The 27548-nt window shown below is 39.8% G+C and overlaps 1 protein-coding gene across 1 annotated transcript in view; it reads right to left on the bottom strand.

Annotated features, from left to right (window-relative positions):
- PCNX2 (pecanex 2) overlaps positions 1-27548 on the bottom strand; it is a 156633-nt gene that overhangs the window by 79482 nt on the left and 49603 nt on the right. The window contains exons 13-18 of the mRNA XM_075043275.1: positions 27213-27384; positions 22160-22270; positions 20459-20550; positions 9566-9675; positions 7247-7343; positions 38-130 (exon numbers count right to left, since the gene is read on the bottom strand). Coding sequence (XP_074899376.1) covers positions 38-130; positions 7247-7343; positions 9566-9675; positions 20459-20550; positions 22160-22270; positions 27213-27384 — 675 coding nt within the window. The remainder of the gene's footprint in view (positions 1-37; positions 131-7246; positions 7344-9565; positions 9676-20458; positions 20551-22159; positions 22271-27212; positions 27385-27548) is intronic.

The raw sequence follows: 27548 nt of genomic DNA, 5'->3' as shown, positions 1-27548 counted from the left end.
AAAAAGAAAGAAGAAAAAAAAAAAGACAGATACATACCCTTAATGATAGAAACACAGTACTGGCACTAACAGCAAATGACAGAACAGCAGCCACTGTGCAGACAATGAGATCCGATTTCAAGACTTCTTTCTGTGAAAATAATTATTTTATACACAATTAGCAAGCCAATACTATTTTAACCAAGGTAAAGGACTCTTTTCTCGATTACTCACAGTCTGCATTGTGATAAGGCTAATCAGAACTCCCTAATACAAAAGTATGTTCTCCACTCTGCTTTGGGAAATTATTTCTTCATACTCTGGGTTTGTGAAAGTAATCACATTTAAATTCACCATGCCTAACTTTAAATTATATTTTTAAATAAGATAGTTTTAAGATTGGAGAAATGAAAGCAATACATTTTCATACCAAGTCTGATTCTGTTTAAGGAATATAATTCTTTTACATTACGACTTTTTTATTTTGGGGAATCAAAATTCTGGTTCCATTTCCTATTTGCAAGCATTAAGATGCAAGCATTCAGATTCACTTTATCTTGCATTACTGAAATGACTTATGCTTTTCTGTAATGTCTTCAGAGACACGGAGTTAATACATTTATTATGTTCTAAAGTGACATGTCCCATTCTCTGATTTTCTGTATCGGAAGCCAAATTTTGGCAAGATTTTATGGATTTCAGACAAGGCCTTTTTCTAGTGTCACTGAATGATAATGAAAGGACACGTCTGCCTTTACATAAAAATCTATAACTAGGGTAGGAGTAATTTTGTTTCTAAAGATTGGAAAATATCACTGTCTTTCCAGCCTATTTTTCTTGTGATTAAAATGTCATTCTCAGTAAACAAATAAACAAGATAGCTTGCGATGCGTGCGATCTTCTGAATTGTAGTTCGGAGGTCACCCAAATGTCTTTGTGAGTAAATAAAAATCTTGTCTTAGATTTATGAGAGGGGCATTTAAGTTCAGCACTCAATACTACTCCTAAGTTATCAAATGAGTAACTATTTGTAGCTGTTGGTTTAGAAGCTGACTGCTTTAATTCAAAGACTTATAGAAACAAGTGAAATGCAACACTTTTGTTCAAATTAGAAGCTCATCCAATTTCCTGGTGTTGCAGTCTTCACGTATCTCATCAGAGAAAAAGAAAGAAAACTAAAATAATGATAGGATAGCAAACCTGTGAATAAGGGAGATAAAAAGCAAGAAAGCAGAACAAGTGAACAACAGAAGGGTTGTGAATTACAGGGAAAGCTGGTAGCAACCACTATATTTAGGCTGCCTATCACTCCCTGTTATGAAAGATGCCTCTTAGTAAAAGGTCACAAGCATCAGCACTTCCACTTACTGCAGCAGGCCTTTGAAATTCAGCAGGACTAAAAAGCCTTCGGGCTCAAGAAGTACTTTTGCTTTCTGCCAGGAAACTCCAATCCGGTTTAGCTGAATTCTCAAGCCATCACCACTGTCCTTCCCTTTCCCAGGCTGCTCAGGAGCAGGTACCCCCACAAGAGCAGCACACCCTCCCCTCCGAGAGCTGTGCCCTCTCCAGACAGCCCTGTACTCACACACAGACTACAGCTGGGAAGGTGTAGGAACAGAGTTAGGTCTTCCTAAATCTTTCCAACCATCCTTTCAAACCATAGTCCTGCTGGCCTTACTCCTTGCTTCTTGGCCATCATATCCAACAGGAGAACGGCAACATAAGGGACCCTCAGCGGAAAGGCTTTCTCTTCCCTGAACAAACCTTTGGTCTCTGCCTGTCCCCACAGGTCCTCTCTGTTTGGTTCAGACTTTCACTCACTAGCAAGTTGTGTATCCATCTCTAACTCAAGTGGTTTTAGTATGTGAAGCAGTACTGAAAGATCATGGTCAAAACCCTGATAAAGATGGATAAGGGAATTACTACCAATGCATGTAACGAAAATAATTTTTTTTTAACCTTTCCAAATCTTTTCAAAGACGTTGCATACAAAATCTATGCAAAGCAGCAGTATTTAGCTTGTAAAATTCAGCATCTGTGAAGGTTAAGCAGTGCCAGATTTATATGACACTATTTCAGCCCTTTTATGAATACATATTATGAAAAGTCTTGATCAAGTATTACTGTGCACAGCTGAATCCAACTACTCAATAATCTAAAACAAGCTTATAAGAACAACAAACACACTCCAATCATATTTTCAAGCTCTTCTGTACAACCAGAAAGGATTACTATTAAAATGACTTATTTCTCTCACAACCAGGTGACTGAAGAAGCTGCCATTTTAAGAACTACATCAAATATTAAGAATTTAGCTGTAAAATCAGCAGAGGTGATAATAATAGATGTTTTGGGGAGAGACAGCATCCTAACTTTCCATTCCATGCCAGGTCACCAAAGAGAATCTTTTCAAAAGATTACATTCAAAAGAGAATGTATTACAGAGATTATATTGCACAGGACTGGTATTTTCCACCTTTCCCATCTTTGAGTTTGCAAGTGTTAATTTTAGGGTGCCATCACCGCTTTTGACACATTAACAATCCCATACAGGAAAAGGCCTGTGTTTTTAAAGCAATGATTATTGTTCAGGTATTTAAACCTAAATTTGACAATTGCATTCCAACTCCGGCAACATCTAAAGTGTTTAAAGTATCATATATGCCCAGGCTTGCCCTTTTGCCCTTGCAAAATGTAAATGTACGGCTCAGCTGCTGACTTGCACAACAGTCCCCACAGTACCTCCTTCTTGATGTGGCAGACGTTTTCAAACTTCTCACAAAATTCAGGTTTTTTTCCTTCTGTAACAAAGCTGTGCAGCAGTTGCTTTTGTTTCATGTCATGGCATAGTGGTCAGGGCCCCCCAGGAAACAGCTGACCCTGAGCAGTCATCTCTGGCTGAGGGGGATTCAGAGCAACCTTCCAGGAAAAAACCTTGGGCACCCACCTAAAGGCCACTGTGGGTGGATCTGCTGCTTCCACCCTTGCTGCTGAAGGCAGCTAGCTCCCGCAAAGCATGTGCCTACTTTGGACGCAACTCTCTTCCCCATCCTGCATTTAGACCCAACTGTCTAAAGCAGGATTTTGGATTCCATTCCCAAGGCCAGGGAATTGAATGCTGAACAGCCCTACGATGTGAAGCTTGAGTCCTTCATTGCAATTGGTCCAACGTGGAAAAGTTAAGCGCTGATCACAGTCAAAATCTCTGCAGTGAGAGATAATCACCGATACAGCTTGTGCTGAAAGCAGGTGTTCTTTTTTCTCCATTTTATGTTCAAGGGAAAAAAGAAACCCCAAACCATCGCTACATTTGATGCCTCAGAGATTTTACAAGCAGAATACACTATAGTGGTGCTTTTTTAAAAAAAATTATTATTTTCAATTATGCTTTTGGAGCTTTTTGTACAAATCCTTTTACTAGCTATCTAAATGTTTGTATTAAAGGCCAGGAAGGAAGCTGAGTTTGAATGTAACACATTAGCACCCTCAGGCCACTGGTTAATCTAGTAATCAGCCATGTGGATGCCTATAGAAATTAATTATAATGGTAGGAAGCTCCATTCTCAAAGTTGAATGGTCAATTATCCATCACAGCTGCTTTATAATTCAGGCTTCCAAAGCTGGCAATTCTTACATGGCTATTCAATCAAAGGAAAATCGCAAAGGTCATGTAACTAAACATTAGAGATGCTGTATTTATTATTCCTATCATCAATGCAAAGCCACTACAGAATGCAACACATTAATTTTCAATATTAACCTTGTTTGCTTTCAGCTCCTTGAGGAGATGATTTGGTTCTGTACACCTCAGGATTTCTGATTAAAACGGGTCTTATTTAAATGGCATGTTATGTAGACCATATGTCTGTATATAGCCCAGGGCAAGGCTGGCTGTTGTGTTGCATCATGCCATCTCTTGCCACTGACAGGGGGTTAGGAATACTCTCCCCGTAGAGGAGTGCTCCAAGAGGAAAAAATGAACTACCACCATGAAATCTCCTTCAAATACTGACATATTGTTTCACCCAGTTTCTCAACTGTTTGAAGATCCCCTTGCAGAAGTTCTGGAAGCTATTTAAAACTGTCAGCCAAGTGCTACATCCTAAACATGATTGCTATTGCTGAAGCAAGTCAGCAGAGACTGTGGCTTTATTGTGCTCCTCAAACTTGAGACACATGCATTTTCTCCTGCCTCAATTCTTCCCTACTTGCTCTATTAGCACTGCACTGTGAGATAGCAGTGGGAGTCTCCTGGCAAACTGGTTAGTGTTTAATCGAGACAGAGGTACCAGATAACGAAGGGGTTAGAGAAAGAGCCTGCATTAATCAGAAATTGCCCTTTCTTTCTTCAAGACATCTCCCAGTGTGGAAGAATTAGAACTGCTAATTGACATTGTAAGCAAACACATTTGCTTACAGTTTTTATACAAACTGAGGGAAGCCTGGACAGAGAAAAAAAAATGAAGGCAAAGAACTGGCAAGCTCCAGCAATACTGAAGGAAAGGAGCCTCTGTCTAAAAGCAGCAGTAGCAGCATGGAGTATCAAATGTACAGAGCAGAAAAGTGTCAATCCCCCAAACCAGGTATATCCTGGAAAGCAAAAGGTGCAAGGAATCCCACTTAATTAAATGCAAAAAACCACTGGCAAAACATGACAGGAATGAATCATAGAATCATAGAATCATTTAGGTTGGAAAAGTCCTTTAAGATCAAGTCCAACCATCAACCATGCCCGCTAAACCATGTCCCGAAGTGCCTTGTCTATGCGTTTTTTGAATACCTCCAGGGATGGTGACTCAACCACTTCCCTGGGCAGCCTGTTCCAATGCCTGACAACCCTTTCAGTAAAGAAATTTTTCTTAATATCCAATCTCCCGTGGCAGAACTTGAGGCCATTTCCTCTCATCCTATCTCCAGCCACCTGACAGAAGAGACCAGCACCCACCTCACTACAGCCCCCTTTCAGGTAGTTGTAGAGAGCGATAAGGTCTCCCCCGAGTCTCCTTCTCTCCAGGCTAAACAGCCCCAGTTCCCTCAGCCGCTCCTCATCGGACTTGTGCTCCAGGCCCTTCACCAGCTTTGTTGCCCTTCTCTGGACACACTCCAGCACATCAATGTTTTTCTTGTAGTGAGGGACCCAAAACTGAGAGACACGGTGGAGAGAAGAACTGAAGTCCTATGTCTGGCCAGTCCCACCACAGTCCTCCCTGCACTTCTGCATCTTTCACCCCAGTGGCTCAAGAGCCCAAGTGCAGTTGAACCACATGGTAACCGTGTTAGTAAAAGACATCAGATCCCTGTCCATGTTATTGACAAAAAAATAGGTTGAGAGTCTGCAGCATGACTCTGTTTTGAAAATATAGCCAGGGTCTTAGAGGAGAATTTGTTCATTCTTTTGTTTTCTGTTTTCAATATATTGAAGCCTTGCTTAAGGTTTCCCTCCGCGCTGTGAAATGAAACTAGTTAAGTGGACAGCCGCAGTAAGTGCTTCAGTCCCCTGGCAAGGCTCCATCTGCAGAACAGATGAGATCAGACTCTGTACTGCTCCAAGAAGAGCACTATCAGCAAAAAATAAAGTGGGATACAAATACGGGGGAATGAGAAGCTTTCCTTTACATCTGCCATACAGTGCCCATCTACAAGCATGGGCTGACAATGAACCGTGGCAATAACCTATACACCAGAAATATCACAGAATATAGCACAACTTTAAGATAAGTATTTTTTACTCTGTTACTAACTGGACATTCATACTGCAGCGTGACCCTGTTGCAAACAGTTTAGTTTCCAAGAAACTGTAGCTCAATACAAGCAACAAGAAACAGACATATCACTTAATCTTAAGTGGACCTTATTAGAGTAAGCAGTTTAAAATAACATTATGCATGGTAGAAAATAACAATCTAAGCAGCAGCTTAGCAAAGAAAAGTAGAAAACATTGGTAGTGGGATCAGTTCATGTGCTGAATGTAGGCTGTGTAACACCTTATAAAATGCCCAACAAATGATTCAAGATGTACAGGAGAGATGCATCCCTTTGAAGGGACATCTGGAGGCCAGGTCAGCTACCACACTAGCAACCTGTAACACTACGCTCTATGGACTCTCAGATCAGGGCTAAGGGTCAAAAAAAGGCAGTCTGTCTTCCAGGCACTCTCTGAACAACTCTTGCTTCTGCAAGCTTTCAGGAGTTTAGAAATAATTGCCTAGGTTGCAAACGCTCAGATGCAGGCATTAGGGATGTGCTCTGGAGGAAGGGCTGTCTGGTCCGACAGCCGGGAAGCAGGACAGTTCATGACTCTAAAAAACGTCAAACACTCCTTAAAACTTCTGGAAACTTGACGATCTTCCCACATGAACTCTTTATAAGATCAGCCTCCCCTGAGTAACAGTGAGGGGTTTTTATACAAAAAGGCACAAAAAGGAAGATGGGTCACTTTGGATGTTTAAGCTGAAGTGGGAAATAAGCTGACACAAACTTAGAGCTACGTGCCAGACAGCAGGAAATAAACAGCCTGCCAAGCAAAGAAGAGACGATGAGACGGCAATGCTTGGCACCAGGCATGTACCTCCCTCTCTCATACTAGTCAGGTTTCACATGCTTCTTCCATCGCTAGGTGCCAAGTCTGGTCTGTGCTCCACCTGGCTTGGCTGGGGTGAAGGGCATACAGTCAAGAGTACTCCCTGGCACAGAAAAAGTTATTCCTGAGAACCAGGTCAACTCCTAGCCCTAGAAAAAGAATGAATAAGGGCTGTTTTAAACACACGTAATTGTGTGGACCAAATCCTGTCCCCCTCCAATCCAGTCAGAGAGTTCGGCAGGACTGCTCACCGTTTTGAACACTTGTTGAACAATCCAGCCCACCCTGTGCACACCAGATTGCCAGGCTGTAACTCTAAGCACAGAGGCTGCATTAGCCCTCTGAGTACCAGGATGAGATGTCCCATACCCCAAGCTCTACAAGTGCATTTCCCATCAACTATATTAAGGAATCAATGTTGCCAAGTCCTTCAAAGGAACCCTTCAGAAAGGAAAACTGCAATATCCCCCTCCTCCCTTCTGGCCTCGCTGGAAAGAAGATCTAGAAGAACTTATCTCAGTTTCCATCTGTGGATTTAAAGGAACAGGACATATATCCTCCCATTTTCTGTGCTTTTAGTAATTTAAATATTTAAATTACTAAATGAGAATATTTAAAAGGTTCCTCTGTGGGGAAAACGGATGGGAGAGAGCTTTGAACCAAAAGTAATGAAAGAAAAGCTCTTACCACTGATTCTCTCATCTTTTCTGGGAGTGGATCTACTGATGAATCTTCAAATTGTTGACGTAGATAGTGAGGGATATATTTGCATTGAATAAGGGACCTGTTAAAAAAAATCCTAGTTAGGGTACTTGTGAACAAGTCTAACAGATATGAGTATTCCTGGGGGGCAGAGAAGGAGGAACAGCCTCAGATTTCCTTCCTCATGTATGCAGTAGCTATCTTATCTCTGCATAGCTGGAGATTGACACAAACCAGCTCTACCACTGATCAGGGTAGAACTTCCTCATCAAAATGTTAAGGAGTCTCAGCAGTCCAATCAATGTGACTCAGTCATTTAGGGGAATGAGCAGAGAGGGTACTGCTGCATTCATGCCTTTTAGTAATGTTTCAGCTAAGCTGAAACCAATATGGGAGCTGTTTAGACCCACATTAGAAAGGCCAAAGAAGCTATTTCTGTATAAATTATATATTAATCCTCAGTTCAAGATTTATGTGCTACCTCCTCCTCCATCTTGAAGTTTATGCCACAGGCCATTCCTTAAATACTATTTCCAATCTCCTTAACTTCCTTTAATTAAGTTCAGAGCTGTTTAAAAAACAAAATCTTAAACCTCTTTTTTTAAGGATTATACATTTTTAAATATAAACACAATGAACATTTGATGTCATTGTACACATATTCTTAGTCTTAAGACATTTAACAACCATTTCAGCTGCTGAAGATTAAGAATGTTATGAAATGGGTAGCTAGATTTAAAAGTTAAAATGGATTTAATGGTTTAAGATTACTTCCTTAAAACAAAAGTCTTAAGAAAAGACAAGTTTCTGTTTTATTAAAGAAGTTAATGAACTGGTGTGTCCTTCCTGGGGAGTGGGAGAGAAGAATACATTTAAATTACTTCAAAATTGAAAGAGCCCACACTTCCATGCTGATTTGCAATTTACCTGTGCATGTCTTACTCCAAGGCTAAACTAATCTCCCTAAAACAGCACACAGCTTCACTTCCTTCCACACCTGAGTTCCATATTGTAACGGTTGATGAACTACACACCACCTATACAAAGCTTGATCCAGGTCTAACTGACATCAGTGCCAGACACAGTAGGCTTTGGATAAAGTTAATGGCAATAGATATAAGCAGTTCTTGTTGCTTTGCCACATCAGGACCTAGTAATGTATAAATATCAGATTCCCTGAATCTTCTGGATGGTAAAGAAGAAATTTCTCAACTCTTCAGTGAGATTTACTGGGATGCCAAATTTCTACAAGTGCCCTATATCCTTTCCTCCCTCATCAGAATTCTTCTCCTTTTCCCTAGTTTCTCTCCTTAAATATAATCTTGAATGGCCTAAAAAGCCCTCCACTTCCCTTCTCTCTCCTGCATTACAGAATTGTGCGTCCAACTGCCCTGACTTACCATATGCCTACTACAATCTTCATACACTAAAGAGCCTCACCTCAAGAGACACAAAACACACCTCATGAATCAAAGGAGAGAACCCGTGGGTTTCCTCACAGGCCCTCCGCACTGTTCTGGGATAAGACTGAGCTGCCTGTGAAGCAGAATCCCAGATGGCATGGTGATACCAGCTGCAAAAAACCCGCTTGCTTGCTTAATCCCACTGCCATATACATAGATGCCCAGCTGCTTGTGGACTACCACAGGCCCCCCGACAGCCATATAGCACAGTTCCCACACAGGAAAACTCACGTCTACCACCCCTGAGCTATGGATCTATGGACTCTCTCCCATCACCTCAACCTGCAGATCTCAATGTTGGGACTTCTCCCCTGGATCTCCCTTGTTTGCAATGTCAGCTCTTAACACACACTACCTTGCCTCAGCTACCTCTAGCAGACTGTGTCAGAGCAGAAGAGGAAGGAGTTGATCTCAGCAGAGGCATAGCCTACTGACAGTGACCCTCAGCAAGAACTGGAATTGAGTCATCTTCCCAGCACATCAAATGTCCCTTCTCCTTGCCACAGTGCTATCCAATGCACATTCTGCAACTCCAGTAGCCTGAGCACCCCCTCAACTAAATTGCTATCCTCCAACATGGCAGGCACACAATTTTCCAGAGGCTGAAATCTGCTTCAGAGAATTTGGATAGTGCTGTTTAAAGAGCACCAGCCCTACTGGCAATCTGACTGCAGCACTTCATTTATTTACAGGACTGATACCAATCAGGCAGACATGGCGAGGAATTTCCACCTCACCACAGTACTTTCACAGGACAGTCCCTGTGGTTCTGAAACCCAGGCATCACTCTGGTTGTGTGCTGTACAAAGTAATCAACAAGTAACATTTGCAGGCAACTTACATCAGTACAGATGGGTCACTGCTTTGTCTGCTGAGGTGATAAGAAAGTGCAACTAGCAGACCACAGAAAGCAGAGAACAGCGCTGGAATGTGTTGTGCATCCCAGGGTTCCTGAACAGAAGGACAGAAAGCAAAATATTTGTAAGTTAGGAATTCACAACTTAAAAAAAAAAAATTAAGTAGGCTAAACTATACATGCAGTATTAAATGCACAGCATCTAAATTTGTACACTATCTACCACGGACTGAAAATCCTTTTTCATATCAAAGTCTATGATTGTGAAAAAGACTGTGATTAGAGACATGTTTTGTGATCATATTATGTAATTCCTCTATAATTAGCAATTAGCTAGGAAACCACATGAAAGGCAGTTTTCTTTCCTCTTTAATGAAACATCATGGGCAAATTCTCATTAAAATGAGATGCAAGTGAAATGAACTGTACTGTATTTGTCTAAACTCTAAACTGATATGTAATTACTTGACCTGTGGCCAGACTGCATGCGACAAATGGCAATGTCACCTAGATCAGGCAGTGGGGTACAGTTCTAGCACCTCGCTCTGAAATCTTTCTGCTGCTTTGTACATTACATCCAGGCCCTGCCTGGATGATAACACAGTGGAGAGGGACAGCGCTCAGCACTGTATGTGACATCCCTGAGTAAGGAAAGAAGAGACAATTTACACACTCTCCAGCACACTCTGGGTATAACCAAAATGAGAAACTGTCTCTGGGTGACTTAAACAGCTAAAATTGGCTAGAAATAATAAAAGAAAGAACATGAAACCTAAGGAACACTTATCAAGACCAGCTTCATCTGTGGAGTCCTCAGCTACAAATTAGCTACCCTAACACATACCTGTGAGTCCTGGCTGAAAAGGACACAAATTCTGGCTGTGAAGGACACAGAAACTTGGTGGACCAGATCGATAGCCATTTCACTTACTAGACTTGTTCAATGCCTCCACACAACTTCTACCTGATCAACTGAACGTGAGGTCACCAGATCCTGACATGAGAGTACTTTCTGGGTAGATTTTGAGAAACAATGCTCGTAGGATCTGTGAAACTGTAAGCTAGTAAAACCAAGGCATCTTCTGCACCATATCTTTTTGCTTGAAAAACTTCACAGTTCATACAGGACCAATATTCTCACAGAATGAAGTAAGTTTATTGGTCTTATTTTGCCCAGTGATATGTGTGATTTCTTAGCAAAGCTGACTCACATTAAGAAACACTCCACTTCTTTCAGGTACAATGAATACCTGAGCAAGGCAAACTAATTTTCTTTTAAGGGACAAACAGCCAACCCACTGCAACATGACATTTCTTTGGAATTGAACCCTGAAATTCTCATTATCCTAAAAGTAGTATCAGAGAAGTGAAATTTTAATTCTAAGAATCACCTTCCCCTCATCATGCTACTGAACATCACAAAGATGAAGAAGAGAACCATCTAGTTCTATCAAACAATCCTACTCAAAACAGCAATTACAAACAAAAGAGAGAGTTACATGGTATTACTGAAAGAATCCAGCACCATTTGTTTGACAAGTTAACCTTTGCCATCCAATTCCACTCCTCATTTCATTGTTTCCAGTTTTGGAACCAAATACATTTTGGATTAGCTTTTCCATGCTTAGTCTTAGGTCAGAAATTCATATTCTTCAAAACACTGAAGAAAACTAACTGAAGTCAAAATGTTCTGAAAATAGCTCAATCACAGCCTATCCAAATATCCATTGTCCAGGGCAATACAACTGTGTACAGATCCACCCAGCAGCTTCTAGTCCATGACTGCCCCTTCACCCTGCAACTTCTTTTGAAAGCAAAATACCGTAAAGAGCCCAGCAATATACCTGGTACTGATATGTATCAGTAGCCAGTTTGAGAAACCATGCTGCCCTCTTTCTACTGTAAAACTGCACATAGCTGATTCCCCATATTAATGCCTCAGGAACTCTTTACTTCCATATTTTCTGTATATTACACACAGCTTCTGCATTTGGCTGGCCTGTGCTCCAGTTCCAAAGTGTCATTGTCCCTCAAAGCTCATCTGTCAGGGAGCCAGGAAGGCAGGCAGGATAGGCATCGATATTTGCTACGTGCCTAGAGACCAGGATTTTGCAGAATAATGCTACACAATGTTGTACAAAAGATGAAAGTGAACAAAGGTGTCATTTCTCCAACATCAGTGTGATGTACCCTGCTCCGTTTTGTCATTTTCCTTCCCCACTAATGATCCCTGGTAGAGCTTTAAATTAAAAAGATGAAGAAAAAAACAACAATATAGCTGATAATCGGACAATGATTCTTAGTGGGAAAACAGGAATGACAGGTTTTAGTCTTGGAAGCTGGTATTATCTGTAATACTAGACAGGGAGTTTGACTTCCTACTTTACCTCATTTGGTTGAGGTGACATGTAGTGCTTTCATATACAGTTTTGACTTTGATGCAGACACTCACATAGTCATTTTTAAAACAAGTGAAATGGACTTACAGGGTTAAGGATGAAAGTGATGAGTTACAACAGACCCAGTGGTGGTGGTGGGAGGGGTTCCATTCTAACCACAGAATCGACTAATCCCAAAACAATGCACTAAAAAGGAAGATAAAGGTGTCTTTGAACTTAGGAGCCTTTTACCACTGGTAGAGATGGGGAGGCAAATGTATTTTTTAAAAGTGGCAGTAGCAGTTTTCTGTCCTACATTATTTATTCTTTTTGCTTCTTTCTTCCCTTCCAAAAAAAAAATGCATGTAGCACACTTATCTTTCAAAGATAGACTCAAATAAATCATATGTCCTACTCCAGAGACAAAAAGTGCTCTGAACAGAGAATCATTTGTGCAAAGTAGAAGTTCTTGTTACTTTTTTTTTTTCTCTTTTTTTCAGATTATTCCTCTCAACTCAAAGACTTTGCAGACTACTGCAGCATTAGCATTGTTGAAGGTGAATGTGTTTGCATAGTGGCTGGCTTTTTAAATATGGAGACACACTGCAGTTCTTCACAAAGCACACCCACCTTCTGATTTTCCACTCTCTCATGATTTCATCATTATTCACAGAACCACAGAATGGTTTGGGTTGGAAGGGACCTTTAAAAGCAATCTAGTCCAACCTCCCTGCAACCCAACCAACCTTTCTTTGGTCTTTCTCCTTACCTCCACTCCCCAGCTTCATCATGGATCTATGTTATTGCTCATATCAAACAACACACAGGACAGCTGTTGACGGTCAGCCATTCCACATGTGTGATGGTAAATTGAAAGAAATACTAACATCCTGTTTCTGAATGAGATTGTAAAAGGGAATCCTCCCCACCCCCAAAGGTAAGAGAAAATGGTAACAACAACTTGTTCTCTACAAGGTTAACTATAAGCTTGACTATATTATCATGGATACACATTTTCAGTGAACACTAACAACCAGGAAATGTGAATTATTCATGAGCCTCGTGTTACACTGGTTAGAGACAAATTCTACGGGGAGATGCCCACCAGCCTTATCTTCCCCTCATCCATGGAAAACAAAACATTACTTTCCCAGAAGAGCTCCAAAAACTTGACAAGTGATAAGCTACCAGAATACAGATACTACCGCCCACTCTAAGCAATGTTGTCCCTGTTTCTCTGCACTCCCAGCTGCTATCTGTGACCATATTTTCATTGCTGAAATTTAAAATCCATAAGGATGGGACTGATGCAGGGGTGTGCACGCACCACCTTACACAACAGGGTCCCGCTCTGTGCCTAGAATTCCTCAGCTAGGGAGCAAGATGAGCAACAACCCGAGGCAGGAGGCATGGATACTCACGTTTCACATAATTGTGAGTTTATCCTAAAGAAGAAGTGCAGATTTCTACATTCCTATACAGTGACAACACATCACTAAGAGTAACCCTGGGCCATATTGGATTCTGCAGGTATAATTTACTTTTTCTGTTATATCTGGACAATAAGTTCTTATTATACACAGAAAACTAAGAGCATAACTATTGAAGTTATGTATAAAGTGCGTTTGACTATGGCTGCAAACATCGCTCACTGAAATGCGTGATATCTGACAATTCTCTCCAAAATTAACACTCCTAACAGCTCTTGCTCGAACCTCAGGGATCTCTAAATTGGAAAGTACATAAAATTGATGAGCTTTGTCTCGAAAACCTCCAACAGGGCTGAAAGTATTTTATGCGGTAGAAACAAAGCTGTCTAATAATCCTATACTTCTATTTTTGGTCACTTACACATCTGGGAATTCTGTCTATACACATGGGCCCATTCGGTGCTGTTTAGAAATTTGTTTGGGCAGTCTTAGAAGACTGAGGGAGACGTATGCTTGCAATTCTTTCCCATTATAAAACCCTAAGACAAATATTTCAAAATTATTAGTACACAGATGAAGCCTGCATCGTTGAAAACAGGAATCAAGAAGTATTGTTATTCTGAGTAATGAGTTTAAAAGTCATTAAACAACAAACCAAACTACATAATGTCAGCTGAGAATGGTTTAAAATACACACAGGATTTTTAGTAACTGTCCACTGAAGCAATAAGTAAGTTACCAGAACTTCTTCAGATATAAGGTAATGGAAACTACATAACTTTCATTTAAAAAAATATGTACTTCCACAGAGCTAGAAAAGGCAGCTGTGCCACATATGAACACATTCACATCAGTTTAATTTTCTGACCCAAGTCCAAAATCTGAAATTTTTCCAGGCTGATTAAGATAAACCACAAGTTCCTTAAGCAGTTTAAAAAACAAAAACAAAACCAAAAACCCAACAAAAAAGCTGGATGACAAATAATTAACTGGCTCTGGATAAGTTTCAAATCCAAACCAGCTGATTGGAACTGAAGGCAGAAGAGAAGGACTGACTGATTCCAGAAACCTTTGAGGATGTGCTCTTCTGCCCCACAGAAAAACACTGATGCGCTGGAATGCTAAAGACTGATATCAAGATGGCTAAATTCCAGACTGAATATTTGTGGAAAAAGTAGGAGGGCACACCTGACTTTTTTTTTAAATATCTGTTAAATATTTGGGCACAGACCACCAAACAGATGGAGAGGGAGACAAAAATCAGTACATCAGGCACTTCTAGTCAAGTGAAAAAGATGGCACAGAAGTTCCTGTGTCTCCAATCTGATGGATGTAATATCTGAAAATAAAAACACCTCCTCCAGGAAAAAAGAGATAACCCTTTCATATATCAAAGCTAAGGTAGCTATTAGAGCTGTCAATTTCTGTTCAAGATTACAGCACTGAAGCTGAGATCAGAAATAAAACCAGGCTGAAGTGAATGCAGATAATTTTAAACTGAAGTCAGTAACCCAATAGCTTCAAAAAAGTAGCAAATTGAAAAATAGCTGCTGTTAGGTGTAACAATCCAAGGAATGACCAAAAGACATGATAAAACCATGTTTAGGATTTAGAGCTTTTTATTAAACAAAAGTAAATGCAAGTTCATAGAGGACCTGGAAAGAACTGGAATAAGGAGGGATTATATCATTAAACAGAGGCCTGGGAGATAAAGAAAATCTCAAAGCAAGCTGGAGAAACTCAGGCCTTTGCACTTCAGGAGCTACAACATTTATCTTCTGTCTTGTCTGAAAACAAGTTCACAGTATTGTTATCTGTAAGGCTGGATAAGCAGCTGGTGTCATATCACTCATGACAGGGATGTGTCATGGGAAAAGATGTATGAAGAGATGCTTTACAGCACCTGAAAGCTGTAGCCAAACTACCTTTGCATCACTAGGATAACATGACTGTAAACCAAAAATCTATCCAGGTGACTTCGCATCATCACCAGAGGGAACGACTGCTGTTCACCAGCTATGTCAGACAGCGATTAGAAAACCTGCTCCACTCACAATACGCTCCTTTGACTGACAAGAGTGATGAACAGTGTCCTGTCTATCAGTCCTCAGGGCCTCAAACACATGGATGGAGACCTGGAATTCCAGCTATTTCGTGTTTTGGGGTTTTTTGGAGAAATTACCTGTTCCAATTTTAGAAGCAATACTCTGTACATCCTACTGTGAACAATTTGTGATTTTCTTTTTTCTTTTTTAATTTGACAGCTTTAAACAAAAAGAAAACTGATCAGTCCAGCAGTAGCACCATGAGAGGAGGTCCTGACAAACTGCAAACCCACAGTTCCTCCAGACAAATGTCAAGCAAGGGCAAAGCTGCTAAGGAGCACTCTGAGGAGGAGAGCCGATCGCTTGGCCACAGCAGGTGGACCCCTTTGCTTCTCAGTCAGCTCCGAGCAACACATCCCTTTTCTCCACCAAGTATCTGAGTCACGCAACTCAAACACAGGTCTCCTCATTGCACGATGAGTTTGCGCCTGGCCTTGTAACAGACCATCGCTTATTTTAGTTGTGTGGAAAGTGCGTGTTTGGTCACATAACACCCTGCGCCCCCCAGGTAAGCAGTATGCAGCCACTCCCCAAAACACATCTCATATGGTTCTGATCAAGTCCTGCCACAAGATCAAGCAAGTCTGCCACAGGATCCAACCTGCACACCCGCTGTTAGCACAAGGCTAGAGATCTGTCCGTCCTCTTTTAGGCAATATGTGCATTTTAGCCATGAGAGTGAAACATTTCTGGTTGTGTGATGGCAAAGATGCTGCAAGGTCATTAAGAAAGAATGGCAGGGCCAGATTAACTCAAAATCTGGGCACACCAAATTTTATCTGCAGATCACAGGATGAACTCTCAGCTGAGCAGAGTGTATAACAATTTTCCTCAGGCAACTTATCTGAACAAAAATCAATGACAATTATTAAGTTAAACTAATGATACATCTATACTGCAGCTGCTTTTTCACAGAGACTCTCAGCTGGTTTTGTACCACATAATTCAACAGCAAAATCAGTCTGGACAAGGCACAGGATTTCAGCACAGGCCTATTTGTCTCAATTCTCAGAGCTTATATTCACATGTTTTAAAGTTAACTCGAGTACTTACACTGTTCTCTTGACACAGCCAAAACAATTGCTCAATTCTTACTTTTTATTTTTTCTCAAATTGGAGTTCTAGAGCAAAGAATTAATTGCTGTGAATTTGCTACTCTAAAATAATTTCAAAATTTGACTGCAACTAAATCAAACTATTGTATGCACGTATATACAGTTTCTGTTCTAAAAATGAACAAGAAAAATTCATTTATGAACACAGATCTATTATAAAATGAACATTATTTATTTTAATAAAAAAGAAAATCATGTGGTAAATTAATTATTCTTCTAATTAACTTCTTCAGGAATAATATATTTCCTTTTGCAATAATTAACATCCACAGAGAAATGAGGCTAGACTATTTCACCCTGCAAGATAGTAATTAGAACACAAGAATCACTTAAGGAAAGAGAGACTCAAGCCTGATACTGCTGGAATGGGTCTTCAGCCTGGGCATTTGATGTGAGCAATTGTTCACCAGTACAAAGCACACAACCACTTAGAGATCTATTCTCCTCTGCAATTTATTTCAGGAAATAGAAGTCTGCTAGTTACACCTGCTGAGCTATAAGATGTTCTGCCAATAAAGAGAGTTTACATTTGAGGATGCTACATTTCAGCCAAGAAATAAGCTTTGCAGCCCAGAAATCCCATGCCAGTGAGAGCCTATCATGCTTCCCTGCCCTGAATCTTTTTGATGGTGATGATTTTTTTGACCTCCATAAATACTGAAAATTTCACTCTGTTGGTTTTGCCAAATTGACTAAAAGTGAAAAGAGTAAAATAAAAATGAAAAATAAAGAATAGCTGTAAAGTGCAAGTGTGGAACAGATGCCATTTCTATCTTAAAGAAAACCATGTACTTATCACCATTGTGCAAACCCCTCTGAAACAGATTATAGTATTTGCTCAGTTTTGAGTTAAAATTCTGCAATTTCTCGTGCACCAAAAATCCAAACCTTCATTTGATTAGGGTCAGAAGTTGTTTATCACTACATATCAGAAGAGTTCTAGTTTCTTACAGGGGTATTAGACCACCTGTCACAGTGGTCCCTATTCAGGATCAGATTCTTTTCGTACATTTAAGCCAATTCCTACTCCTCCTCCACGAACCAAAGAATCATTCTCTTGCAATGTTACAGACAACAGTCCAAAAGGAAAAAAATCTCTGGACCTGACTGAAGAACAGGGAGGGTTAACACAAGGGCTTATTTTATAATTTCTAGAAAAAACGTATGAAATTTCAAGCACCCCAGTAGACTGAAATGATGAGCTGAAGCAAGTGGAATCATCTTTACATGCTTTAAATTAACCTCCTCAGAACTGCCTTCACAAGAACAGTGCCATAAAAATTCAAATTAACTGTAATTTCTGTGTGAACAGAAAGTCTGCACTTAATATTGGTAATTTACAACAGATATCTTGTAAATCTTTCACAGCACTCTACAACTTCACGGTAGCATTAAAAGCATAATTCTAAGCAGTTTGAAGTCTAATCCATGAGGAGATTGCTTATCTACAAAGCCACCTGCATGCTGTAATTTGAAGTATTACACTCAGAAAGGAGTCTGTAGAATATTTTAAGAGGCTTTTCTTTAATACTGTTTACCAAACTATTTTTTAAAGTATCCATCACACAACTTCCCTGCCCTCAACTAGTGATTCGCCCTCTGCTAACCTTAGGGAAAAAAAAAAAAAAAAAAAAAAAATCATTTCCCCAGATATTTGCCTGTTGAACAGTGGTTTAACTCAATTCCTTCTTTCCATATAGCACTTTCCATTTTTCTCATTGTTTCTCCCACTGTTATAGATTTTTCTCACTCTGTTCATTCTTACAGAGAGCCACCTTCTCCATCCCAGCTGCCAGTTTTGGAATCATTAATATAGGCGGAAAATGGTAGTAGGAATGCTAGCTAATTTAGGAAACTGCATAAGAAGCAGTTAAGCTTTCTAGCATCACACAGCTGGGTCAGGTCAAACCAGTATAACTGCTATACTGGGTGAGCCTGGCAACAGGATATTCCCTGGGAGTACACCACATGTTCAAAGACATTTAATTTAAAGTGTCTTAACGCAGCACTGCTCAGCAGCTGAGTTGCCATAATTTATTGCGTATGGACTCAAGCCACCCAGGGGCAAGATAAAATGGTGGCTTAACACATTTTACCTTACTATCGGGAGTGGTTAAGAACACATGCACAGGCAGCTCTGATCATCTCTGATAGACCATTAAGGCATGATAGTTGACCTTTTTTGATTTAAGGGTCCTATTCAAAATTTTAAGTGGAAAATTGTTAAAAGCCATTATAGAAATGCTTATGTTCCTTAAAGAACTCCTTTAAAGAAACATCTGACTGCCCCTCTCATCTGTGTAAATCACCAGCCTGGGTGTTGACATGATACATCCTTGGCTGTTGTAGAACCTCATATTGGGATCTCTGTGTGTGCTATGCATGTGTAGCACCACAAAGCATCCTCTCACGTACGCCCACAAGATGTCAAGAGCAGCTTGTAAATCACTGCACATCCTGGTGCACCCCTGCATGGGCACTGACAGCATCTAGCCTGTAATGAAACACTGTCAAAAGATTGTCCCTTAAAGGATAAATTTTATCACAAGTCTAAGAGGAAAATTCTGGTCTTGCTGTGGTCACTGGGAATTTTACAGCAGACTTGAAGGCAGCCAACATTTCATTACTATTTTTTAAATAAAACAAAAAATGCAGAGGACACATATATTAACTGGAAAAAAAAAAAGCTTTAGATTGAATATGGCTCAAAACGCAGCATCTGCCAAAAAAACCAACATTGGGCATCACTGGGAAGTGTTCTGAGAACAAGGCAGCCAGTCATTTTGCCAGCATATAGAGCCGAGGCACACCCACATCCTGAGCGCCATACGCTGCTCACTCTCCACATCTGAAGGTCACAACAGAGTAAGAGAAGGCACAGAGCAGGATGACTAACTTAGCTACTCCTGAGAGAGCAGCTGCTTTACAAGATGCTAGAAAGGCTGAGACTCTTCAGTTTAAAGAGAAGATAGCTGGGGGAGGATATGACTGATGCCTACAAAACTGCGAAGACAGTGGATATGGTGAATGCAGAACAGTTCTTCCACAAATCCTGCAATAGTAGGCATAGGGAAGACTTGGTGAAATTAGCAGATCAATTTAAAACCAATGAAGGACAGCACTGCTTTGCACAGGGCGCAGTGAACATCTGGAATTTGTTGGCACAAACTTGTGGAGACAGACATGACCAGTGCATTCAGGAAGGGACTTGGCAAATTCATAGACGACAAGTCTACAGATACCAAATGAAAGAAGCAGGGACACACTCTCTAACATCCCTAATCCAACACTTGTGGATACTGATGGAATATTAGGGAGAAGAGTGACAATCTATCATCTGGCTGGCATTAAGCTCCTAAATTGCATTTCTTTGTGGATGCAAACACATTACTGGGTTAATGGTCCATTGATCTGCCCAAGCTGGACATTTAAGTTCTTAGGCATACTGTTATGAAGCAACAAAATTTTTTTTTTTTTTCCTTCAGAAATATGGACCTTATTAGAAATTTTGACCAAATTCAGCTTGGCTTATACGGGTCAATAAGAGTTGCAGCTTTTTAAGCCAAGGCTGCTGTTAGTCTTCGTAGGGTAAATTCAACGGATCATTTCAGACTGATACATGTAAGAGGCAAAAAGTCACAGGTATTAGACACACGTTTACTCCAGTATTTCTACTACAGTTTCAATCCATTTCAGTGTACCTAACAGACAGAACCTGAAGCACAGCTTGTAAAGCATATCTTGATAAACAACAATGACAACACAGTACCAAACAATCCTGGTCTCCCTGGATTATATGAATTTTGAGCTTGAAATTTTGAATTTCTGCAGCATTGTTTTTCTGGCTTACCTTCACTGCACTGAAGCAGAAAGCGTATAGGACAATCAGAACCACAAAGCTTCGGGAAATGCTGTATAGTGCAGATACGAACCCAGCAGCAGCTGAAATACAGACATCACGTATTATTTAATTTCTTCCTAAATGAGGATGTGCAATCAAAAGAAAAAAATTAAACAGCTCTTGCATCACGAGAGGTACAGAGATAAAAATCAGATATCACAAAGCTGGTTGTTGAGGGAACACCTTCAGTGCCCCAAATAAGCTTACAAAACTGTTTACAGCTAAGATTGAAAGCCTGATGCCACTGTACTCCATGTGTTTTCCATTGACCTGAGGTCCCATGCTATTGGTTTTTGTACTGAACATTCTTTTGCCAAAATATCAGTATGCCTCTTCATGTTGCTACCAAGGAGGAATGAAGTGATCTACAAAAGAAGCAGTTCTCTAGGCAAACTCCACGTGGAGTTTTCCTCCTTTGCTTTGCTCCTGAGACACAGGAGACACCAGGTACCATCCAAAAGCATCCTAACTTGCTCAGTCAACCATGATTGGCACCATATTGAGATACATGAATGAACTTAAAGGGAGAGAGAAGGATGCCAGCTGATATCTTGCTATACCTCCTTTGAGATCTTCCAGAAGAAGGGTAGGAAAAGCTGTCAGAATTAGGAGTTCAGCAGTCTCAACAATGGACATACAGTGGCTGCAAAACCGTGCTCTAATTAGAATTCAACCTACACCAGAATCATCATTATTGATAGGATGAGGACTTTATCCAACATGTTATTTCCTCCAGGTCTGCTATGGTATTTATGAGACAAAAAGCAAAGAATACCTGTATCATCTGTACTAGTTTTAACCACTTGCCAAAGGCTATGTCTACAGTAGCAAACAGAATGATGCAGTAAACATGGATCTGTGGAATGAAAAGTTCTGAGGATGTCGTATCCATGTTATTCATGTTTGAGATGCCTTACTGCAGACTATCTCTAGTCTGGTCCCACAGACTGTATGCTCATTAGTGTTTGGAGCGCAATAGTTGCACCCTTACAGTGCACCTTTCTTTTAAGCTTCATCAAAATGGAATCCAGTTTGCATACACTGACACCATTCCATGATGCAAAACAACATGTGTTAAGTGGGAACAAGGAGGAAGTTTGTTTCTGATCAAACTAAGATGACAGTGTAGATGCATCCCAATCTTCTCTGTTGCTTAAGGTATAATGAAAAACAAAACCCACCACTACCAACAAAAAAAAAACAATGCATCATCTCTCATGGGCCTTGTTTAATCTCTGACTGAAATAACACCAAAACCATCACATATCCAATATCTTGTGAACAGGCCTTACTATGGAAGAATGCAAACATTTTTTTATTTTTATTTTTTAAATGGAGTTTTAACAGAAATTATTTTTTTTAAGTTTTTCTTTTTTATAAATGTAGTAAAGATCCACATCAGACATGCCAGGAAAGAGCTCTTTGATGTCAACCACATTCTGCAGCCCACAGCGCAACTTGCATACAACTTTTCAAAAGAAAAAAGAAATCTAATCAAGGGGGTCTTATTAGTATTTACCCACTGTTAAATGAATACCATTAGCTGTTTGAGCTTTAACATGCACTGTGCTTTAAAACATGCAATAATATACTCTAATCTAAGGTTATAAGCCCAGAAAGGGATAGCTCAGGCTGCAACTGGCTACTTACCAGAACCACCAAAAAGCAACATGTCTATTTGCTCCAAAAGATATATACAGAAGGTGTTGATTTGAGGGAAAAGACCAAGAAGAGAAATTGCAGGAAAACAATATAAAAACACTAAAGAAAAAAAGAAGATGTATGTTAGAACACAGTCATACATCACAATGTATGGAGAACAGACAAACATGCATCATACCAGAATAAGAAACTGTTGCAATAAATTCTGAAGATTACTCAAGTGAGCATACCTTAACCTTAGCAGCAACAATTACACTTTCCTTCTCATGTATTCAAAATAAATTATGCTATTTTACATGTAAGAAACTAAAGCTCGGAGGTTAACTTTAAGCTTTATTTTGGATAAAAGCGGCAGCAGAAAAAATAGCGTTATGTAGCCTCTTTACTGCTTCTCAAATACTTTCAAAGTTATATTTGTTCTATTTAAAGTACAGAAATTTTAATTTGCAGACTCCAGAACTTTCTCCTTGAATCTGAAATGGTTCAAGCACAGGTATAACAACTCAGTATAAACAAACAAAAGATATTTTAATGGCTAAGATCCTAAGTATCTTGGCTATCACAATATTCTGCCTCTGCCAGCAATCAACAGCAGACACTTAAAGCAGCATGTAAAAATGGGACAAACCTATAGCAAAACTTCCCCAGAATATTTCCCCAGCTTCCAGCAGGATGGACCTTGACTTTGCAATAGTGAAAGTACAATAAAAACAGTAAAGAAACTCAGGGGTAAAACCCAGTCTGACATCTTTACATAGTCTCTTTCTAAATAGAAATGCTAATTACAGTCAAGGAAAAGCAGAAGTCATAATTCAGGTAACTGTGCTGCTAGCCTTATGTTCTGTTCAATTCCAGCCACTCCTCCTTCCCATCCATTTATTCCTTATGTTCTGTTCAATTCCAGCCACTCCTCCTTCCCATCCATTTATTCTTAGCTCCACCCTAGAAAATGCTAAGCACAGTTGTCTAGCAAAGCATCTAAACACACACTTGACCCAAGCCTCCGATACTGTCAACTTTCAAGGATACATGCACATGTTTAATCAGGTTCTTACTGCTTTGTTGTACTAGTACCAGAATGTTCTGCATGATGAAGGAGAGAGATGCGTGTCAGCCACTCTTCATTGTAAACATGTATTTGTCAGTTTACATGCTAGGAAGACTGCAGTTTCCTCCTATTCATTCTCATAAAAAGCAAATTAAACAACTCACTAGTACAACTTATTCCTCTTTCCACCCCACTCAAACTTTAAGAAGGTAACAATAGCATTTGTGTTCTTTGTTGAATGCTAATTTCACATTTTACTCCCAGCTCCTCTTACTAATGCATCTTGTGCTAAAATAAAACAATACACCGAGTTTGATCTGACAGCTTTTATCTTCATATTATACATTACTGCTATCTAATATTGTAAATCTTTCTGAGAAAGTCAAACACAGGAGAAAAAATGACATACTCAAGTGTTAAACACAGACAGGGCTCACTTAAGTATACTTGCATTCACAATGCACCCTTCATCACGACTTCCTGCCACTGGCACAAATTATACATACACGTAAGAACGTAAGGAAACACTGTCTTCTCGATCTTTTACATGCAAAATGCCATTATTAATCTCCTCTTCCTTTACTAGTCTGCAATTTTTTTAGATATTCCACCAAGCCATACCAAGCCAAGCAAGAACCACTCTTGAAGACAGACAATGGCATGACAGCAAAATGCCCAGCAGGCCACGTGGACTCGCCATGGGATCACCTATCCGAAAAACTCACTGCTGAAACTCATAGGAGATCTTGTTCCTTGGGCAAAGGACTTGCAGAACTGCCAGAACTCATCTTAGACTACTGACTTACAGTCCAAACGACTGCCTTTGCTGTAGTAACCTCAGAAAAAGCTGAATAAGAGCACGGGAAGGAAGGACAAGACCAGAGACATTATCCTGTCTGTACACCAAAATATACAGGGGTGAATGTAAACAAGGAGGGAAAAGCTGGTTGACTACAGCAATGTCCTCGCCTCACCCTCTCTCTATTAATACCTTGAATAATCCTAACAGCTCCGTTAGCTAAGGTAGCTTTGTTTATCTCATCCTGCACAAAGGAGCATACGAGAGAGGAAAATAAACAGTTGTCACTTACAAAAGTATTGAATATAGGAGCAGAGGTTTCCCTTGTGGGAGGCAGACAATAAAAGTAATTGATTAATCACTTGGAATTGCATTATGAATTCCAGAGAGAATTTGTTTAAGCATCACACATTTCCATACAGAACAACACCTTTAAGAGCTGGACCACTAAGATGCTTATGTGAGCTGCTGGCATTTAACACTGCAGTTTGAAGGTTTCCTCTACATGAGTAGCTACCAGATAAGTGTAGGAAGGGAACACAAATTTTGACTTTGGAAACTCTGGGTCTTTTGAGAAATGTAGAATGGTAACATCACTGCAAACATTTTAGAAGTTTAGAAAATTATTAATTTAAAAAAATGATGTATCCGAGTACTAGACCATTTGATGTGTAATAATATATACTTTTCCACAGGGAAAAAAAAATAATGTGTTATTTCAGTGAGAAATTGTCTTTTTGTTCTCCCCCTCCTGAACATAGCAGAGGATAACATCCACAGAGGCTTTCTTCCCTGACAGAAGCTCAGTCATTGCTGAAAGTAGCAGGCAGAGAACTTGCTATCACAAAATTTTGCCACCACCTGATAGTTACTCTTCTGAGATGTCTGCCAAATAATTTCACTCACCTGCCTAATGTTTAAATGGTTTCATCACAAAAACTATCATACATTAAGTGCATAACTACTTTTGTCACTAGCCATACCCGTAGCACCTAGTGACTGAGGTTGACTCTGTCTGTGCCCTTCACTTGCACTACATACGTTAATCTAGGAAAAAGGTCAACTGAAATAAGGAATTCAAGATGAAAACCATAGTTAGAATGAATTAAAGCCATGATCCCCCAACTAATATAAATCAACAGCAGAACCACCATCAATTTAAAATAAAACAGAATCAGATCCTAAATAGATTGCTTGAAAAAAGATGGCCCTGTTAAAAACTGCATTTCTAAGTAATTAGGTTACACCTCTAACAAATTTCCACTGATTTTCTTTTATAATCTTGTTTCAAGACTTTTATCATAGTATGCTATGCAGCATCACACTAGTTCCTCGGTAAGTCCTTTCTGTGATTTCCATCACTTCAGCTTCTTACCATAGTAAACACCTGAAAGAGAAGACTTTTCCTTTCCTTGGTATCTGTAATGTAGAGTCAAAAATCCCTTGGTTTCCCAACATATGAACTCTGAATACTACAATAAATTATGAGTAAAATACAAATTTAAAAGTTACCATATGATGACAAACCAATAAAGAAATATCAAAAATACATAGCAAATAGGCAAAAATGCAAAATGATAGCAACATTTCATTGGTATTCAGCGAGGCCTACTTCCCTCCTCTTTTTATTGCCAAAATCAAATACTTGTATACCTTTAGTGCCTGAGGGAATCTATACTCAAAGTGCAGCAAGATGCTGGAGGATGCCAGACTGCCATGACTTACAGAAGTAGCTGCACTGTGAACACTTACAAGGATTCATGGCAGCCAGAAGTCGGGACTCCCATAAGAGCCAAAGCAAGGAATAGCCAAACCGTGGCACCAAACATCACTTGAACAAATACACCTTGGCAAAATAAGGATAGAGGACAAGCAAAGGGAAATGGTTTCTTCTTCCTCTCTCATTAAACTGAGCCTGTATTTCCTCTCTCCCCCACCTCCTCCAGGCTGTTTCAAGAACCTGCTCTACCACCTCTTTTGAGGCCAGCCAAAATTAGCACATTCATAACCACACTTTGTTTTCTTATTCTGGTTGCTATAGTTTTTCATTTATCTCTATCCCAAGTGTCATTTAAGATTCTCATTGAATTATTTATCAGCATTTTTACTGTTCACCTTTGACAGGCAGAGAAAATAAGATGTAAGAAGAAACTTTAATGAGACCAAAGGAAAGTAATGAAAGAAACTAATGAAAATAAGTGAGATGCAGGTCTTCATTATTCCCCTGTTTCTGGTGAGAAGGATTGGGAGCCAATGAACCCATATAAAGGACCAGAAGGCTTTCCTAAAAATAGTATGCCTTTCAGGCAGTAATAGCCTGACTTGAGTATAGCAACAAGCAAGTACAACAGTCACAGGTGAACAAACACCCCAAAGGTCATACACTCTATATCACAAAGTTTTTTCCTCTACTACGGAAGGTTTTCCTGGTTCTAAATTCACAAACCAACGTGTCATCTTTGGTACACCATGACACAGCTCTTGGGAAGTTTTACTTTTACAGTAAACTTTAACTTTTCTACTTCATACCTAACAGTGTTGCACTGCTTGACCCAAGTGCAGTTCAGCACTCTTATCTGTTGGCACAACGAGAGCAGCATCACAGTTACAGACTGCAAGTGCCAACGGATCATTAGCCCCGTTTTGGGGCAATATCTGAATGTCCTCAGCCACCTCAGAACATGATTCCAGAAGGAAACAGGTTGGAAGAGCTACTGTGGAGTGGCCGCTACACACCAACTCATCACATGGACAGCAAGATGAAACTAAACCAAGAAAAAACGTGTTCTTCATGAGCAGAATGTCCATCTGAGGACTTGGCACAGATTAGCTTCCAGGCATTACATTTAAAACTCAGCTTATTCTGCAGTAACTGCTCTGCACAGACAAGCCCTTACAAAGATTAACTGCATTTCACAGATGATGTCTTTTGCTAATAACATCAGTGACTGTTAGTTTTCTATAGAGACTTTTCTATGAGCCTCATTTCATTAAGAACTCCTTTTACGTGAGGGAAGGTTGCCAGCTGCCCCCGGCCCCCCTACACCCATCTTAAGTCATTCCAAATGTTTCTATCAATTTGACTTAGAGTTGTGCCTCCATAACATGCGTTTGATTGCCAACATGGGAAAACACAGGCTTCCCCGGCTAATGCTTAATTCATTTTTACAGTCCTAGGAAAAATATTGACTCACCTATTACATGGTCTCTGGCTGACTGGAGAGATCTAGGCGAAAAGAGCTTCAAGCCATACATTGTATAAACTGGAGGATTTGTGTCTTTAGATCCAGCATCTAGCAACAAAATAAGGCCACACAATATACAAAAATATACAGGTCTGCTGTAGGTTATGATTTTATTGTGCCCCTGGAAGAAAAGAAAAGAAAAAAAAAAAAAAAAAGACAAGTGTTTGAATTTTGTATTCATCCTCTTACTGCGTGCACTGCATTAACCTGGAGAGAGGGTCAAGAGTCAGACAAAATATTTTAATGACTTATACATACTAATTAATAATAAAAATGTTACAAGGT

Source organism: Buteo buteo, chromosome 12, assembly GCF_964188355.1.
Source record: "Buteo buteo chromosome 12, bButBut1.hap1.1, whole genome shotgun sequence".
NCBI classification, from domain to species: Eukaryota; Metazoa; Chordata; class Aves; order Accipitriformes; family Accipitridae; genus Buteo; species Buteo buteo.
Note: the sequence above shows the minus strand (reverse complement) of the source record. Positions and strands in the feature narration are given on the sequence as shown.